This window comes from Arachis stenosperma, chromosome 6 (assembly GCF_014773155.1).
Source record: "Arachis stenosperma cultivar V10309 chromosome 6, arast.V10309.gnm1.PFL2, whole genome shotgun sequence".
NCBI lineage: Eukaryota > Viridiplantae > Streptophyta > Magnoliopsida > Fabales > Fabaceae > Arachis > Arachis stenosperma.
In genome coordinates, this window is record NC_080382.1 from 13,946,480 (window position 1) to 13,966,286 (window position 19,807).

The following is a 19,807-nucleotide window of genomic DNA, read 5'->3' on the forward strand; positions in this document are numbered from 1 at the left end:
CTGTTTTTCGCGAATTTAGATGCTTTTATGAGTTTCGGGCTTAAGGCTCTTAGTATTGGGCTGAGCCCATTAAGGATGAGAATTATCAAAACACATATTGGTCAATCTTTTCCAAAATTAATCACTTCGTTGTGATGTGCATGTAAAATTAAAAGAGTGAGAAGGCTGAATTTTGAATGAAGGATACTTAGCATTTTTTTATATATTAATATTGAACATTATGCATGCGTTAATCATCGGCCTTCTTTTGGCGGAAGATGATATATATTGTTGTTTGACCCATATACACGCCCTCATCAAGTTATGCATTTAATTAATTACTTGTTTCAATATGATAGCTTTAATTTAGTGAATCATAATTAAGCAAATAATGACGTAAATGCATGATAACCAAATGATCTTCTGCTAAATCAAACTATTATTCTTTTACTTGTGTATTTTGTATCTCTAATTATTTTGTACGTTAAGAAAATTCGGTTGTAGAAGGTAGGTTCAACGCTGAAAAAAGAAATCATATATATAATATAACAAAAAAGTTACTAATTATGCATAAGAAAACATTCCATTTAAGTGTTGCATAAGACAACAGCATACACTTCTCTTATTCCATGCCAAACATAAATACATATTTATAATTATTATCATTAACAACAAACAATGCTTAGATGCAAAACATTTTTATTATCATGGAGTATATGATATTACTTTTTCTGGAATCATGAATCTTATTACAGAAACTCAAGTGTTAACTTCAAGTGAAATTGATAAGTTTGATTAATGACTTTCAGTTAACTACTCTTATTATTCTGGATCTTATTTATTACTAATTGAGATTAATAGGGTACTTGGGCTGTTTATTTGGAAGGAAGAGCCCCCAAAATTTCTCATAAGTATATGGCGGCGGTGACTGGTTCTTATTATTCTCATCAAACATGGCAAAAACATAGGTCTCAATGGGTCTGCCAGGCCTCTTTGGAGTCCCAAGCTTCACATGCTCAACCAACTTGGTGTTATAAGTCCTTGCGTTGTCCAGTGAAGTGGCCACACCGCCATCGGAGGGCCATCCAGTTTCCGCCACAACTATCTCCAGGGAGCCTCCGCCGGCTTTCTCCAACGCGGAATACGTGGCGTCGACGATTGCATCGAAGAGGTTCTGGTAATGTAGGGAGCCATCGGTGACCAAAGCAGAAGGAGCGGTGAAAAGTGCGTAGTCTAGACGAATGTCTCTTTGGTTGAAGAAGTAGCTAAAGTAAGGGTACACATTCACAAGCAACGGTGATCGGTTATTCACCAAGAACCTACACGTTAATAACAAAAAATTATTAAATGAAATTTCACTTCATTTTAAGTTAATTTATGTAAAGTTGATAGTTAAAATTTGTTAAATAATTTGATAAATTTGACAAATTATCATTTAATATCAGTCAACTATCAAATTTTAGGAGCGAGAAATAGATAGAATTGAAGTAGAAATGAATAACCTTATGACACCATCAAGATATGCGGCTCTGTAATTAGCATTAAAGGAACCCTGCGATGGAGGGTAGGATTGTCCTAAAGCACCGGTCTCAATGGTGTTGGAAACCTTGATCTGGTTACCAAGTCCAGCAGCATTTAGAGCATTCTGGATGTTGTTCATGGCGGGCACCACATACTGCGCATAAATTTCATTTGGTTTGACTTCGTTTCCAACGGAGATGTATCTGAACCTCACATTTCCATAGTTTCTTACGTATTGCTGGACCCATTGGTTGGCGTTGTCCTGGGTGGCTGCTAAGGGTGCTAGATTTTCCTTTGGAATGTCCATGAAGAGCTCGATATTGGAGCCGCGAAGGGCTTCCAGAACATTCTGGTCTGGAGCGTAGATTCGCATCCTTGGAATGTTATATTGTTTGTAGAGTGCAACCACTTCTTGTGCCGATGGCAAGTTGCTTCCCATGTTTCCATAGCATACACCTGTTGCTTCTGCAAACATAACATCACACTCCTCAATTTATGAGCATTAAACATTCAGTTGATAATTGAGAATCACTTAAATAATTTAATAAGTTTGATTAAATTGTCATTCAATAATTATTTACTTCATATGAACTTAATTGCACTTGAGTTTTTAACTTGCTTTTAAAAAAAAGTACAGACTCAACTATAAATAATTTGTTTTCATAAAATCAATAATTAATAATTGTTAGATGATTTGATAAATTTAATTAAATTATTATTTAATAATTCTCAATTATAAATTTTAAATAAAAATAATTGTATGTAAATTTTTATCTTTTAAAATTGACAGTGACTATGTCTTTCCATGAAAATAATAAATAAAATGTAGATTAGTATGTAATTTATTTAAATATATTAAATTAATTTTAAGTTATTATATTCATAAGTATTCTAATGAAGACACATGTTAATATAGTACTTATCATGGTAGATATATAGAAATTTATTTGATTACAGAAATAGAGACAGAGAAAACATTTCTCAATATTTAAAAGACTGAAATTTATTATCTACTTCTATTTCTCGTATGTCTAGCTATATATCTCATATGTGGAATGGAATTCATATACAAACTTGATCATAAAAAAATAATGAAGTTATACATGGTCATATATTTGGAAAGAAAAAATGAAAGAAAAAAACTTAAATATTATTTTCAACGAACTTTTCTTATATATACTAGTAAACTCAATTCTATTGTTAGATAAGGACCAATACATATATTATTACCAAATAATAATAATAATAATAACAACAACATTCACATTCCTGTAAGATATTGAGGCTGGCATATAAATATAGATAAATACGAGACTTATTAATTAAGGAATAATGGAGCAACCTGTTGTGGCCGTGCCAAAAATTAGTAGCACTAATAATGAGTAGAGAATGATAGAAGGTATGGAAGAATATTTTACAGTTGAATAGGACTGAGCCATTTGAAAGAAAAAAGGAAAAATGGTTGAAGGAAGCTAAGAAGATCAAGGATATATTGCAATTGAGGATCCAAAGCAGTTGGTTTATATAGACATAACATAACACAATAAAAACAACTAACAAATTAAAGCCTTTGTAATTGTTCATAGAAATTAGATTAATAGTTCTTAGCTACAATATACTCCACCAAGTCAATGACTACAAGTCTACAAGCTAAGTCAAGAGAACACCACCAAACACCCACTTGATGAAGAAGAAGAAAATTAAAACTCTCTTCACCATTGAAGTGACATCTTACAGGTTGTCTTGCTTGCTAGCTCTTAAATTAATTTTATCATCTTCTGCACATGAGAAACCCACCCACTCTTTCCTTTTGGATGGTACTCACATTCTAGCTATACCTAATAATTTCTTCCATTTCCACTTGTACATATTTTTTATTATTAAATGATTATTCTTATATAAAATTTATATTGTATTTAAAGTTTAATTTTAATGTATTGTCACTTGTTTAATTATATTCGTTTTTTTAATAATTATTTATGTAATGATATATACGTATAAAATTTGTTTATATTATGACGATGCATGAAAATTAAATTATTATATTTAGTAATAAAAACTGTACGTTCACTAAAAATAAATGAAATTTTTTCCAATAAAAATAAATGAAATTTTGTATGAATTTATTCATTGTACATATGAGTGTCCACTTGTAGGAAGATGTTTTTGATTCATTTAATCTGCCTGTAATGGTAAGGCAGTATTCTCTAACAAGTAACAAGGAAGAAAGAAACATGGACATAGAAAATGGGTGACGTAATGCTAAACTTGGCTTCATTTGCATTTTCATTTTTCATTAATATTTGGTTTCATTTAATGGCACAAGTCTCTTGGCTATTAGAGTGTCTTTCTTTGCTTTTATATTATAAGATTTTTCTTTTATATAAAATTTTCATTTCAGTATTTTTATTTAAATTCCAATACAAAAAGAAAATTTGTAGATGGAAGATAAGTTATTTTTAAGGTTGTGTCTTGAAATTTTATTCTTTAGTTTCAATACACGATGTATTTTCTTAATTGTTTCTCTCTTATTCTTTCATATACTATTGTAAAAATTGGTTAATAGAGTGATCATGGGAAGATAGAGAAGGTTTCCTTTTGATGGCGAATTAGACTTGATTTTTGTGCTGCTATTCATGAAAGTAAGAAACTAAGAATCCACTTTCATAGCACATAGTATTAAGCATATCATTATCCAAATTCATGTTCTATTGGAAATACAGTATTAGTATTGTTATCGTATTGGGTTTCTAAAGTCAAGAGTCACTTATACCGAATCAAAAATATTTGTTATTATTCCACAAGAAGTGGGGTAACATTATTATTATTATATTCAAGAACCACTTGCAATAATTCCAATTTACATTGCATTATCAAATCAAGAACTAAATGGAGATAGATATTTCCACCTTTTCCAGAAGCAATAGATCCACAGTTGTTTTCTTATAAGGTAGTGGAATTCGTATTAAACTGACTACCATTTTCATTCAAAGAAAGTTATGAAGTTATCTTGTCTTTTTCTTTTTCTTTTTTCCAGACTTAATTTGTAGGTCTTTGTTAGGAAAAACGATAGATGTGCATGTCCAATGTCTTGCTAAATCTTTTCTTAAACCTAAAACACCATAAGAATGATATAATTTTACTTAAATGAACACCAATAACTTTTTATTTTAACTATGTATTTATTTTTCACTGCAAGAGTGCTAGTTATAAAATCTATTCCCGGATCCTTAGGTCGAATCTAAACAGTTAAAAGCCCTCAATGACAGGGAAAACGAGAAAAACAGATTCATGAAATACACCCACAAGATTCCAAGAATCAACCTTTATGATTCTTTTGGTTGGATCCACTGAGAATTTGGTACAAGGAAAAGGCACACTTCATAATTTACAGTGCAGCTTATCATGTTCTGCTAACAAATGAATACAACAATAAATATCAAATTTTGCTACATGTTAGATCTAAAGGGATCAATACTTGCAGCTGAAAATTCCTGCAACTTAAATTGCCTTATACTCCTCTGCTAGATGGGTGATGCTCATTCAAGGCAATACTTGACTTTTTCGAAGTTCAATCGCATGAGTATACAGTATGCAAACACAACATGGAAAGAGTTTAGGCCTTCTAAATTCTGACTGAACAAGTTTATGGTAAGCGCCATCTTTGAATGTCTGCCTGAATTTTCAAAAATATAGCCTTCTCAAGTCCATTACCAACTTGTCAAAGACCCTGTCATCCTCCGCCAAATACACTTCGGCCGCTTTTCTAGTATCGAAAGTATTTCCTTCTATAAGGTAGCTTTCCTCGTCTTTTACAATCATTCCATGTTCACAAGCCAAATCTAAGACCTCTGCTTCGTGGCAAAAGCCTCCTCCAAACTTGATGCCTAGTTCAGCCTTTTTGAGTGCTGCTGGTGCTAGTTTATTTTTCGCCACTTGCACACAGACCCGAAGACCCTCCACCTAAAGTACCGGATGACACAAGGGAGAGCAAAAGAATTAAACAATAAGAGAAAGGTTCTTGGGATGAAAAGGTGAAATTTCTTTCTAAATTTTACTAAATGGCATTAAACAAGTAATATACTAATATAAATCATAAAATAAAGGTGGCGAGGTTGTAAAGTTTTCATCAGGAGATTAAATAATTTATTATACGCCATCTGTCATATGTCATAACCCTAACTAACAGTACATTCAAGTAGAAATTACCTTATCATCAGTTTTGATCAATCCCATTCTCGAAAGTCTCAATCGAACAGCAGCATAGAATCTCAAAGCATTTCCACCACAAGTTACCTCTTCTGCAGGTCCACATCCCTTAGCTGATTTTGGACTAAATCTAATCTGTGTACGAAGATGGAATGATAAAGCCAGTGAATCGTAAATATATTACAAAAAGAAATTCAAATAGTGAGGTTTGAAATTGATCAAGTAGTATGGTTTCAACCTGATTAACAAAAATGATAAGAGTTTGTGAATGTGATAATGAATACTGAATTTTCCGCAGTGCTTGGGTCATCAGTCGGGGTTGTAAATCTAGTTTGGTGCTAACACCTAACTGATCAAGTTCACGCTTGGGTAGAAGGGCAGCAACCTGGGACAACAAAGCCATCGTATAAGTTATAATCATATAAGAAACAGAACCAAAGAGGAAATGATCAAAAGCTAGACAAATACTTGGATGAAGGTTTGTTTGTGGACAAATTTAGTATGAGACAAATTTTTGCTCTACCAAATCCTCGCTAGTTATAAATATATACTTACACTATCAACCACAATCACATCTACAGCTCCACTTTTCGTTAATGTATCAACCATGCTCAACACATTTTCGGCACAGTCTGGATGTGAGACAAGAAGTTTTCCGGTATTCACACCTATTGATTCCACAAGTGAAGCGTCCAATGCATTCTCTACATCAAGATATGCACAATATCCTGCCAACAGAATATACAGAGAAAATCATTTTCTCCAGTGTGCTCCAAGAATTAATTATTTATTATTGATTGCCTATAATCACTTACTAATGACACCAATATTTCAACTCTAATAAAGTGTATTCATATTTTGAACTCAAACACATGAAGAACTTCTTTGTCAAAATATCATCTATCACCAATCTTTGTACACACCTCCATGCTTTTGAGCTTCTTTAATAACTTGAAGTGCAAGTGTTGTCTTGCCAGCTGCTTCTCGTCCATAAATTTCAACAATCCTACCCTAACGTGTTAAAACGTAATAGAAATTAGGAAACCTCATGAATATATAATAGGATGCCAGAGGTGGAGTTCTCAGAATATGAGCTTGCTAACACAGAAAACGAACTAGCTGAGTGAGATGCTAAAGCTATATGACTAACATTTAAGCAAAAGAAGGGAACACCAGAGCATTTGACAACATGTGTCAACAACCATCAAACTGCAAAACGTAATACAAATTCCTATCTTTGTGGCTATGTCTAACTAGTGGCTGCACTAATGTCACCTTTGGCAATCCTCCCATTCCAAGAGCTATGTCAAGCTTCAGGGAGCCTGTAGATATCACTTGAGCGCGGCGCACACCAAAAAACTTCTGCAAAGATAACATTGATTCCTCACTAAACTCATTAGCAAGCTGTGAGACAGCCAAGCGAAGTGCATCATCTTTTTCTGTTGCTTTGACATCATCATGGATCACTTCAAATTCTAAATCTGAGGCTTCAGTTGAAACTATCACATGTTTCCAAAATAATTAACACATTACTCACGATTATTTTTAAATATAAGCAGTTAGTATTTAAAATAACAGCGAAAAAGGCGAACAAACTTGAATACAGAATTACAGATACATATATAAATCACACACAAAAGGAAAGAGAATAATGATCACAAAAGAAGGCCAGCAGGAATTGATGACAAAACATACACACGGAGCATTAAGAGACACAGGAACCAATACCAGCTGGAGAAAGCGAGCACATGTTCATGCCAATCTTGGTCATTATTGCTCTACCTCCACTCTGGGGAAAAAGTGATAACTTGTCATAAAATAAGATGAAAATGAACAGCTATGATTTACATGAAATGGCTACCAAACACATCTACATGACAAACTACGAAACCTATGTGCTAGCACTTCCCTGAGACAAGTATTTCATGTGTGTTGCTTGATCAGAATCAATTCCTGAAATGCTCTTACTTTTCATAAAATAAGATGAAGAAGAGGCCACATTTCCTGTTCAATATGCACTAATCGGTTCATTTGGTTAGACTAATGGACTATAATGATCACATTTTGAGGTAATTTCAATGCCCTTAAAAAACATACATCACTACCAAAGGAACTATACATAAACGTTGACTATAATGCTATGATAATAATTTATACCTTCATGCATACCTGCTCAAACTCAAACTAAACTAAAAGTTCAACCTTCAATCGAACCGAACTAAAGTTAACAAAATTATGAAATTAAAATTACAACATCTGCCCCTAATTTGATATTAATCGTTAAAAAAAAAAGTAGATTAATGAACTACAACCTTCAATAGTAGCTATTGCAAGTAGGAGATAGGTTTGGCAACCCTAGTAACCTAATAGTACTACCTTTCTAGGAAGTTTCAGTAGTTTTGTGTTAGAGAGAGAGACCTGGCGCGAGGTGGAGAGGAGAGAGGAGCAGGGCCTTGCGAAGGAATGGAGGCGAGTTAGAAATGCCATTGTTGAAGAAACAAGAAGCTCAATTTGCAGAGGTCAAAGAGAGTTAGCGACTCCGCAAGACAACAGCAACATCACCGTCGTGGCGTTGATGGTTGTGACTTGCGACTGATGTTGCTTTTCAGTTGAGTTGCGCCGCGCATCTTTCCCTCCCAATTTTAGTTTCGGAGATGCCCTGTTCCTCCTTTTTCATTTATACCGGTGATCCAACCCGTCATATTTACTCGTTTAATCGGTAAGTTACCAGTTGAATACTACTTGAATCGGTTAATCTAACTTAAATAAAAATATAAAATAATTTTAAAAAAATCTAAAATTAAATTTTACATTCTATATTTTTTTTTTTACATTTTAACAATAATACTGTCTTAATTTTTAAAATAACTAATATAAAAATAAACATATTATTAATTAATATTATAATAATATTTTAATTTAACACAATAATATAACAATTAATTAGATAATTAATAATTAATAATCAATTCTAATCAAGCAACTAATAATTACTCATAATTTATTAATAACTAATTTTAACTATCTATTAGTAATTTTTTTTAGCTTTCACGGTATTCCCCAACCCGACAGGTTAAGGACTAATTCGTCGCGGATCTGAGTTCCATTTAAGAGTCTGTCGCTAGCCAATGGATTGCTGCATGCACAAGGCAAGATTCGAACCCAACACTTATTTAAGCGGACAAGTGAACTAGATCAACCCAAATTCGTTAAGTGTCTATTAGTAATTAACAATCAATTCTAACAATGATAATTTTAAGACTCTCAAAATTAAAATTGAAAATAAGGTACGTCTTTATTATTTTTAGGATAAAGTATATTTTTTATCTCTAAAGTTTGACAAAAGTTTTAAAAGTATTCTCAAATTTTATTTTATTTTAATTTTGTCTAAAAAGTTTTTTATTTGCATCAAATATACTTCTGACGGCTAATTTTTCAAAAAATTTAAAATCAATTCAACAATAATTTCATAAGAACAATTCTCAATACAAGCAAATCAAGCGTACTTTTCATGCATTATTATTAGATTGGTCTTAAAATTTTTTGAAAATTTAGCCGTTAATGATATATTTGATACAAATAAAAAAATTTTGAATCAAAATTAAAACAAAATAAAATTTATGGATATTTTTAAAATTTTTGAGGAACAAAAAATATATTTTACCCTTATTTTTATTAATAGAATCATAATATCATAACCATAAAGTAAATACCAATCTCCAAACATTTTCTTTCCAAATTTAAAATTAGCAAACCAACATTAAATCAGCAATAAGCAGATAATTAAATTAGTAATTAACAAATTTTTTGTTCAACAAATTCAAGTTTTCCCGTAAATTCATAACTAAGCAAAGATATCAGAATGTTGGAATAAATTAATTTTAATAACCCAAATCATCCATATTGAATCACCAAAAAAAAATATAACATAATGCGAAAGCGTACCTGAATTCATAAATATGAATCATACGATCGGAAGAGTTTGGATCTTGTAGTTCTTTCGATCTTCCTCAACCAAAGCCTTCTGTATTCCTAGGAGGCTGTACTGCAACTCTTTTGATGTGGAAAGAGCAACAAAGGCGGCTTTGGTATATTGGGGACCGAAACCCTGAAGGTCTATTTATATTTGAGCATGGCACCCATTAAACCCTTAAGCCCAAATAAAATAGTATCTAAAGCCCAAAAGATAATATATCTAAAATCCAAAAAGATAATTATCTAAGGAACAAAAGATAATATCCGGTTTTATTCTCATTTAATTCCAAATCAAAAGTAATAATGACTTATTCAATTAGCATTTATAACAATAAATGAGATCATCATTATATAAGTCATTTAATTTGAAATAGCATCATTTGTGATTATAATTGATATATGTATTGCCCACAAATAAGTTAGGAAATTAAATAATTTCCTAACAATCTCCCACTTGGGCTATACATATATTCTTTCTTGACATAATCACATTTTATAAACTTTATGCGCGCATCTGAATGCTATTTCTTTCATTACTTTAACAATCTGGTCCGTCTCATACATTAGATATGGAACTACCGCAGCTTTTATCACATTAAATGCCGTGACTAAACCACGCCAATCACCATCCTAATATACTTAACGACATAGATCAAATTTGGATGAGTAATATGGAAATTACATGCCAAGTGATCTCATGCATGTCTATTTCCAGCTGGTCCAACTTTATTGAGATCAAACACAATACAAATATTGCAAAATGAACATTTCATATAACATGAAATAAACCATCAACTTAATTCTGCAGAAAATAACTCAATATCTGTCATAGGACATATAGCATGAAATAAACTCCCACTAAACCAAGGCATCATAAATATTGACACCCATCCGAGCAGTGTGCTCATGAAAAACTTTAGGGTTCAATCCCTTGGTAATGGGTCTGCTAGCATATACTCTGTTTCCATATGTCCTATGGAAATCTGTTTTTCTTTAAACTTTCTCCTTGACAACTAAGAAACTTGATGTCTATATGCTTTGATTTTGTCAAGCTCTTATTGTTATTGGAGTATAGTACTTACTGACTTATTGTCACAAAATATCTTTAATGGCCCTTTCAATGTCATCTACTATATGAAGCTTAGTGACAAAGTTTCGCAACCATATGCCATGAAATCGGAATCAGAGTACCTAATGATCTCCAAATTTCCTGATCTCCGATAAATAAGCATGTAATCCTTTGTTCTCTTTAGATAACGCATTATGCGTTTAACAACTATCCAATGATCCATATCCGGATTGCTCAAGTATCTACCTAACACTCTCACTATAAATGATATATCAGGATGTATGTAGACTTGAGCATACATTAAATTCCCTAGTGCTAATGCATAAGGCTTATCATGCATTGCTGTCCTCTCAAGATCATTTTTAGGGCATTGTTTGAGACTGAACTTGTCTCCTTTAGCTACGGGTGTGTCCATTGGTCTACAATTTTTCATGCCATATCTACTTAAAATCTTTTCGATATAGTTCTTTTGTGATAATCCAAGAATACCTTGAGAACGATCTCTTAGTATCTCGATTCCTAATACAAAAGAGGCATCACCAAGATCTTTCATTTCGAATTTGTTCGATAGAAATTTCTTAGTTTCATGCAACAAGCCTATATCGTTACTAGTAAGTAGAATGTCATCAACATCTAAGACCAAAAGGATATATTTACTCCCACTGAACTTGCGGTATACACATTTATCTATAATATTTACCTCAAAACCATATGAGGTAATAACTTGATGAAACTCGTGATACCATTAACGGGAAGCTTGTTTGAGATCATAGATGGATTTTCTCTTTTCTCTATTAGATCTCCTTAATGACACTTCTTGAGGTTGTTGAGCTTGCTGTATGGATTGGGATTGAGGAGGATTCTCATTATTTTACTGTGCTGTAGCAGTATCTTGAGCAACAACGATATTCTCATTGTTCTCTTGTACTGTAACTGGATCTACAGTAGGATTTTCATTGTGCTCTTGTACTATAACTGTGTCTTGAACAATAATAGGTACAAAGACCTGATCATTGTCAGTTACAGAATCCTCATCAAAAGTAACATTTCTAGTATCTCCTTCCCCCCAAACTCAACATCCTCAAGAAATCTCGTATTTCCTGTTTCAAAATAGACCTTGATGCAGGATTGTAAAACTTGTACCCCCGTGAGTGCTCAGCGTAACCAACAAAGTAGCAACTAATTGCCCTTGAGTCCAATTTTCTTTCATGCGGCCTATAAGGTCGCGCCTCAGCTGGACATCTCCAAATATGTAGATGCTTTATACTGGGCCTTTTTCCAGTCCAAATTTCATATGGGGTTTTGTTAATTGCTTTGCTTGGCACCCTATTAAGGATGTACACTGCGGTCTTTAATGCTTCTCTCCAGAGTGATTCAGGTAAGAAAGAATGACTAATCATACTTCTCACCATGTCTTTAAGAGTTCGGTTCCTTCGCTCTGCAACACCATTCATGCTAGGTTTGCCTGGCATGGTGTATTGCGGAACAATACCACACTCCTCTAGGAAAAGAGCAAAAGGCCCGGGATGTTGCTCACCTGAACCGTCATATCTTCTGTAGTATTCACCACCACGATCAGATTTGACAGCTTTAATTTTCTTTCCAAGTTGAAGTTCAACTTCAGCTTTGAAAGACTTGAAAACATCCAAGGCTTAGGACTTTTCATGAATTAAATATAGATACCCATAACGAGAGTAATCATCTATGAACGTAATAAAGTACCGTTGTCCATTCCAAGAGACAGTAGAGAATGGGCCACATATATCGGTATGTATTAGTTCTAAGACATCTTTAGCTCTCTCGGCACCTAATTTCCTTTCGTTTGTCCTTTTCCCCTTTATGCACTCAATGCAGACTTCAAAGTCCGCCAATTTTAGGGGTCCAAGAATTCCATCCGACACAAACCTCTGAATTCTCTGTTTAGAGATGTGACATAGGCGTTTGTGCCATAATGATGCCGAATTCTCATTTAGTTTTTGTTTTGTACCCGTTTGCAATATTTATTATTTTAAGTCAAGCCTATATAGATTATCCACCAAATGACCAGAATAAATATTATTCGAATTATAAAAGAGACTAACTTTATTGTCTCCAAATGAACAAAAATAACCTGATTTGTCCAAACGAGAAACAGAAACCAAATTTCGTCTAAATGACGGTACATAAAATGTCTCTAATAAATCCAAATAAAATCCACTCGTGGAACATAATCTAAAGGTTCCTATAGCTTCGACTTGCAACTATATTGCCGTCTGCCACATAGATGTATCTTTCAGCATCACTTGGCGGTCGGCTCCACAGGCAACCCCTTCTTTACACGCCAAGTGGCATATTTGGTACAATCCTTCTTCATGTGTCCCGCCTTCTTACAGAAGAAACAGGTTGAAACTTGATCCTGTTTCTTAGCCTTTTTTCTGCTGAGAAGGTATATCCGCAGTAGTATCACGCTTTCTTTTATACTGAGAAGATGAAGCCATGTGAGCACTTTCAGTCTTATCTTGCTGTAGCCTCTCTTCTTCTTGCACACAGTGAGATATAAGCTCATTTAAGGACCAAGTGTCCTTCAGAGTGTTATAACTCACTTTGAATTGCCCAAAGTGTGTAGGAAGGGAAATCAAAATGAAATGCACGAGTAAGTCTTCAGACAACTCTAACTTTAGTGCTTTCAACTTTGAAGCAAGATGAGACATTTCCATAATGTACTCCCTTATGTTCCCTGTACCTTTATACCTCATGGAGACAAGTTTGCTCAAAAGACTACTTGCCTCCGCTTTTTCATTCTTAGTAAAGAATTTTTCAACATCTTTTAGGAACTTTTTGGCATCTTTATCCTCAGTAATTGAGCCCCAAAACGCCTCAGGAATTGACCGTTTCATGATCATAATGCTCATTCGATTGGATCTCTCCCACTTCTCTATTTTAACCTCATTGAGATTTTCCGGAGTGGAAGTGGGTTTCTCCTCTCGAAGAGCTGTGTCTAGATCCATACAACCGAGGATAATCTCCACGGTATCCTTCCAAACTTTAAAGTTTGAACCACTCAGCATAGGAATACTGCTAATTTGTGCAGAAACATTGGTAGCTGAAGCCATAGTTTCTGGATTAGAACAAATAAACATGCAGTAAACATTAGTTAATTAATGGGTAAAAAATCCATATTGAGATATCTAGCACAACATTAATTTTCAATCTTTGGATAGAAAAATTAACTGTAAGTGATACTCTCATTGCAGTAATCAAATATTGTCAAAATTCCTGTCACACATTAAGCCTTTCTTTGGACCGACTTAATGCGCACATGGAAACTTAAACTTCGCAACCTATTTATTACCGCATATATTTTCTATTAATTGGCCAAACAATAACCTTCCTTTGGGCCGACTATTGACCGCATAATTAATAGAAAATAAACAAAAGTGTGCAATGCTTATTATTTGGCCAAACAATAAACTTCCTTTGGGCCGATTATTGTTCGCATAAATAATAAGTATTACTTTATTCTTAATCAGTTACCCAAATATTTATTTACCATTAATATGTGTATGTAATTCGGCCAAATATAGGCCTTCCTTTGGGCCGACCAATATTCGCATGAATTACATATCACCATATTTCTAATGTTTTGAATAAATCAATTTTCACAAAAGAGGCTACTTTGGCAGCATAATATTCAATCAATTTATTCCAAAATCAAATCTTTATAATAGATGGGTATAATAATCCAAATTGTTACTAGTTTCCTCGTGTAACAATTAAAAAAAAAATTTTTTTTTGTGCTAATGTTTCAGAATAAATCAATTACTATATAAAAAAAAAGTTCGATACGGTAAAAAATATATATCTAAGCAGCCGAAAGTATATATATATAAAGCAATCTAAATGGCAGTAATAACATGTAATCTGAAACAATGCCAAACTCATATATATATAGGCACAATCATATATACATAATACACACATATATTGATTAAGGAACATAAATATATATTCCTTTATATTCCTTTATATGCATTGTCATAATGTAAAGAACACAGGAGGGCATATCCATATATATACAGTGACGCACACATACAAACTCAAACAACTTCATATATATGCGTGCAACAATTTATATCGTAAACAACATACATATATATATATATTGAATCGATAATAGAAAAATAAAAATCGAATAATGCATATATATATGTATAAAGTTATAAATGGCCGAAACTCTAAAAGCAATCCAAATGGCCACAATGATATGCCTTGTGGATCGGAACAATACTAAATTCATATATATACGTGACGCACGACGCTGAAAACAATTTCACGAAGCGCGCAGCGATTTTGTATGTGATGTAAACTGTGCGTATGTATATATATATATTGACCGAATGAAATAAAATTAAATATTTTTGATGACTAAATTATGGATGGCTCTGATACCACTTGTTGGAATAAATTAATTTTAATAACCCAAATCATCCATATTGAATCACCAAAAAAAAATATAACATAATGCGGAAGCGTACCTGAATTCATAAATATGAATCATACGATCGGAAGAGTTTGGATCTTGTAGTTCTTTCGATCTTCCTCAACCAAAGCCTTCTGTATTCCTAGGAGGCTGTACTGCAACTCTTTTGATGGGGAAAGAGCAACAAAGGCGGCTTTGGTATATTGGGGACCGAAACCCTGAAGGTCTATTTATATTTGAGCATGGCACCCATTAAACCCTTAAGCCCAAATAAAATAGTATCTAAAGCCCAAAAGATAATATATCTAAAATTCAAAAAGATAATTATGTAAGGAACAAAAGATAATATCCGGTTTTATTCTCATTTAATTCCAAATCAAAAGTAATAATGACTTATTCAATTAGCATTTATAACAATAAATGAGATCATCATTATATAAGTCATTTAATTTGAAATAGCATCATTTGTGATTATAATTGATATATGTATTGCCCACAAATAAGTTAGGAAATTAAATAATTTCCTAACACAGAACTCACAAACATACACAATTAACTAATTATTTTTAACTAAATCATTTTAACCATATTAAAAATTAACAGAAAAGTTTTACATCTAAATCATTTATCTAACCATCTTCAACTAAGTTGTTATAATGTGTTTCTTCTTGTACATCGTTGCTACTAGTGCCTCTTCTTATTCTCCTTTTTTTTTTCTCATCTTCCCCTTTTGTTATTGTCGTTATCACCACCTCTACCACCTCATTCTTTTCCTCTTCCTTTCTTTCTCATTTGAATTTATTCTCTTCCTTCCTTTTCCTCCTCCTCTATCATCATCATCATCGTTATTGTTATCGCTACTGCTACTGCCTCTTCTTATTCTCCTCCTTTTTTTCTCATCTTTTTTTTGTTATTATCATCATCGTTAACACCATCTCCACCACCTCTTCCACTTCCTCCTCCTTCCTTCTCATTTGAATTTATTCTCCTCCTTCCTTTTCCTCCTCCTCCATCATTATTATCGTTATCGTTGTCGTTTTTTCTTATACGTAAATGACAATGTTTCTTTTCCTCCTTCATTTTTTTAAATTTTTGCACATATAAGATTTCAATCCAATAAATACACATTCAAGCCTAACTGAGAAGTAAAGCTCTTAAAATAAGTAAGAGTAACAGAAAAAAAATAAATATTAAAAAAATTATGTGTTTTGTATTAATTTTTCGGTGTCAAAATTAAGAAATTTCATTTTTTTTGTTTCTGGCAAGAATTCAATTCAATAAGTATGAACCTACATTCATTCGACTAAATAAGATTCTAATATAGTACAAATATGTTCATTCAAGTAATTTTTGTGTTATCTTGTGATCTTTTAGTATGCAATTTACTTTTTACATTCATTCAATTAAATAAGATTGTAATACATGTTCATTTAAGTCTAATATGAGAAGCAATATTCACAAAAAAATAAAAATAACAATTCAAAACTACTCCTCCTTCTCCTCCTTTTATTCTTTGTTATCTTGATTATCATGATTATTTAGCAAGATTAGAACATCAACTAAATAAGATTACAATATAGTACAAGCATGTTCATTCAAGTAATTTCGGTGCTATCTTATGATCTTTTAGTATGCAATTTACTTTTTACATTTATTCAATTAAATAAGATTGTAATACATATCTATTCAAATCTAATATGAGAAACAATACTCTTAAAATAAAAGTAAGCCTCCTCCGCCTATCATCATCATCATAAGAAAAAAGAAATGCAGCGTTAAAGAAATTGTATTTTATAGTTAAATCTCGGTATTAAAATTAACAAATTTCAGTGTTATTGTTAAGAAATTTTAATGTTATTTTTTAATAAATTCTAAATAATTCAAAATTTCTCATCATTTTTTTTGTTATCATCATCTTCTTCTTTTCTTATCTAACACTCCTATAATTATTCTTGTTTTATCCTTTTAAAAAGAATAAAAAAATTAAACAATAAAAAAACATACATAATACTGCAAAAAATTATTAGAAAAATGAAGAGAAAAAAATGCAGCAACTACATGTAGAGAGAAAAAAAGAGCCCAAAGAAAAAAAAGAACACGAAGAAAAAGTATGTAATGTCCCTGGAAGTTGGAACACGCTCACAAAAATAAAATTATTTTTTGTTAGATTTAAATTAATTTAGTTGGACTTACTTGCAGAAAAAATTTAAATGTGTAACGAGACTGAAAATTAAATTAAGCAAATCACATTTTTTATGAACAACAGATTGAAAACAAAAAAGTAAGCAAGAAAAGTTAGGTAACCTTTGGTGGTCTTCCAATGAGTCGAGTATGAAGGAGAAAGAGCTAGAATGTGATGTGGACAAGCTGGCAGCATTGCGGCAGTTCTTCTCCTTATGTGTGCGGAGAACTAACAGAATATGATGGATAGGGAACAGGAACACCGGCGGCAAGCATGCGAGGAGGGAGAGAGGTGAAGGAGGCGCGACGATGACACAAGCAGGAAGCACTGCTCAAGCAAACGCGGAGACGAGAGAGGCGCGAGCAGTCGAGCTTAGACAGAGACTAGACGCGAGCACATGACACGGAAGATTTGGCGAGAGGCGTGGCGAAGATAAGGGTAACTTAGGGATTTTAAGTAATTTTTTAGTGTTTGGATAATTTTGTTATGCGAAATTCATATTTCATGGGTACAAATGGTAATTTCCTTTTTTTATGGGTAGATATGTCAGCGTTTTTAACTTTCGTGGGTAGAAATGGTAGTTTACTCTCAACTTTATATAAAGATAATTGTAGATTAATTTTTATCTTTTAACATACATTTGGTCTAAAAAAATATAAATCTCTTTCCAACATAATTAATTTTTTTTATTAGTGTTTTCTAAAAGAGTATATAGTTCGAACTGAATTCATTTGTAGTTTTACACAATTAATTGAGCTTTTATGTAATAAAAAATAAGGAAAAATATAAATATATAATGAGAATAATATTAAACAATATAAACAATGGATATGTCAGATATTCAATTCAATAAGTATGTAGATGATTATGTTCATTATTTTTAATTGGATAGTTATTCTTTTTAATTTGGTTTATTCATGCACAATTAATAATGTGTGGATGTTCAATTCATTAGGTGTGCGGATGATTATCTTAATGTTAGAGTTTAGGGATAATTTGAAAGTGGAGTGTTTTTTTATTTTATTGGACTAATTCTAAAACCCATTGTTCACATTGTTCACAAAAGTCATTGTTTACCTAACAAAATGAAAAAAAATAATTATGCGTAGCAACCTGTGTAAACTTTTCAATCCTGCTATGTAACCAAGAAGGATTCTACCAACTCCTGTCAAATTTTGTTAGGCTAAACTCCAAAGCCCATCAAATAAAAAAAAATACACCTCAATTACTCAAATTTATCATAATTCAAAATTATATTTTACCACTTCCTCCTATTTTTTTAACTACCAATGTCCTTAGTGCCTCCATTGTGGCTCCACATGAAGGTCACCGTCACCACTACATCGAATTTTTAATGAAAGTGTCTTTTTTATGGTTGTGTTTTTTTATAATCGTGTCTAATAGAAGTATCTTTATGGATGTATTTTCTTGATGTGTCTCCTTATACATGTGTCTTTTAGTGGAGGTATCTTTTATCGGATTGAAAAGGCGGAAACCGATAGAGGGAGCGCGCTGCGATGGACGGCGGCAATGTATATCGCAAGGGAGAGGGTGCCGTGGTGGTCCTGCGAAAGAGAAAATTGCGCATGCAAAGCGCGCATTGTGGCAACGGAGTTTTGTTGCGGAGGGCACCGGCACTACCCAGAATCGTCAGGGTGGAGGCCGCGGCAGCGGCACAGACGCGAACCACCGCACCATTCTGAGCATCGCAACTAACGGCGCGATGCAACAGCGGCAACTCCACGAGGAGGGGGTTGCACGTGGCGGTGAGGATGACGGTGGTAAAGGAGGAACGGCGTGACGAAGAAGACGATAGTGGCAAAGGTGATGCGATCGCGGAAGCGTAATATGGACGGTTGCTTCGTGGACAGCATGTTCGGCACGTCGTGCAGGTGCATCAATGGTGGGGGCAGAGGATGGAACGTCGACTAATGCCGGAGTGAGGGAGGACGTAGGGGCGAGTGACTCGTTCGTACGTTCACGCCTCGTGCAAGGACAATAATGGTAGAGGAAGAGGATGCAACGCCGACTGATGCCGGGGTGAGGGAGGACGCAAGGACGAGTGACTTGTTCGTACGTTCACGTCGCTACCGGAGATGGGTGAGATGAAGGGCAGTATCACTACAAAAAAAGACCTATGGTCACGGCAAAAAACCTTGACCATAGCTAGTAAAAAGAGTGACCATAGATCTATGGTCACGGTTTTTTACCATGGCCTATTCTCTCGTGGCCATAGGTCTATGGTCACGATTTTTTTATCTATGATCACGGTTTCTATAGTCACGGTTTCAATTTTCAAATTCTGACACTTTAGACCACGTTTTTTCACCGTGACCATATGTTAATTTATGATCACGCGTAAAAACCGTGACCATAGCCTTATCTATGGTCACGATTTAGCGTCTATGGTCAC

At 33.4% G+C, this 19,807-nt stretch overlaps 2 protein-coding genes across 3 annotated transcripts; both read right to left on the reverse strand.

Annotated features, from left to right (window-relative positions):
* Positions 1-518: 518 nt before the first annotated feature.
* Positions 519-3,097, reverse strand: LOC130936262 (glucan endo-1,3-beta-glucosidase-like). Its single transcript, XM_057866309.1, has 3 exons — positions 2,843-3,097; positions 1,482-1,965; positions 519-1,298 (listed from the first exon to the last, which is right to left on the reverse strand). Exons 1-3 carry the CDS (start codon positions 2,937-2,939, stop codon positions 824-826), a joined length of 1,056 nt encoding a protein of 351 aa, XP_057722292.1. The 5' UTR covers positions 2,940-3,097; the 3' UTR covers positions 519-823.
* Positions 3,098-4,751: 1,654 nt separating this feature from the next.
* Positions 4,752-8,398, reverse strand: LOC130936725 (DNA repair protein recA homolog 2, mitochondrial-like). Of its 2 annotated transcripts, none has more exons than XM_057866866.1 (8): positions 8,128-8,397; positions 7,438-7,713; positions 6,985-7,208; positions 6,633-6,720; positions 6,265-6,437; positions 5,948-6,094; positions 5,710-5,844; positions 4,752-5,463 (listed from the first exon to the last, which is right to left on the reverse strand). In XM_057866866.1, the coding sequence occupies exons 2-8, from the start codon at positions 7,478-7,480 to the stop codon at positions 5,185-5,187; spliced, it is 1,089 nt and encodes a 362-aa protein (XP_057722849.1). In that variant the 5' UTR covers positions 7,481-7,713; positions 8,128-8,397; the 3' UTR covers positions 4,752-5,184. The 2 variants fall into 2 exon arrangements, with proteins under 2 accessions (XP_057722849.1, XP_057722848.1); XM_057866865.1 differs by having other exon boundaries at positions 4,753-5,463; positions 7,438-7,498; positions 8,128-8,398.
* Between the last annotated feature and the right edge of the window lie 11,409 nt (positions 8,399-19,807).

Bases quoted from the DNA above. Each gene is read 5' to 3' on its own strand.
- LOC130936725 (XM_057866865.1), bottom strand. From the start codon at position 8,196: ATGGCATTTCTAACTCGCCTCCATTCCTTCGCAAGGCCCTGCTCCTCT. The intron at 6,721-6,984 runs GTGACATTAGTG...TTAACACGTTAG, and splicing joins GAATGGGAGGATTGCCAAAG to GGTAGGATTGTTGAAATTTA. The intron at 5,845-5,947 runs GTTGAAACCATA...CTTCGTACACAG, and splicing joins TTATCATTTTTGTTAATCAG to ATTAGATTTAGTCCAAAATC.
- LOC130936262 (XM_057866309.1), bottom strand. From the start codon at position 2,939: ATGGCTCAGTCCTATTCAACTGTAAAATATTCTTCCATACCTTCTATC. The intron at 1,966-2,842 runs GTTGCTCCATTA...TTATGTTTGCAG, and splicing joins TTTTGGCACGGCCACAACAG to AAGCAACAGGTGTATGCTAT. The intron at 1,299-1,481 runs GTTATTCATTTC...ATTAACGTGTAG, and splicing joins TATCTTGATGGTGTCATAAG to GTTCTTGGTGAATAACCGAT.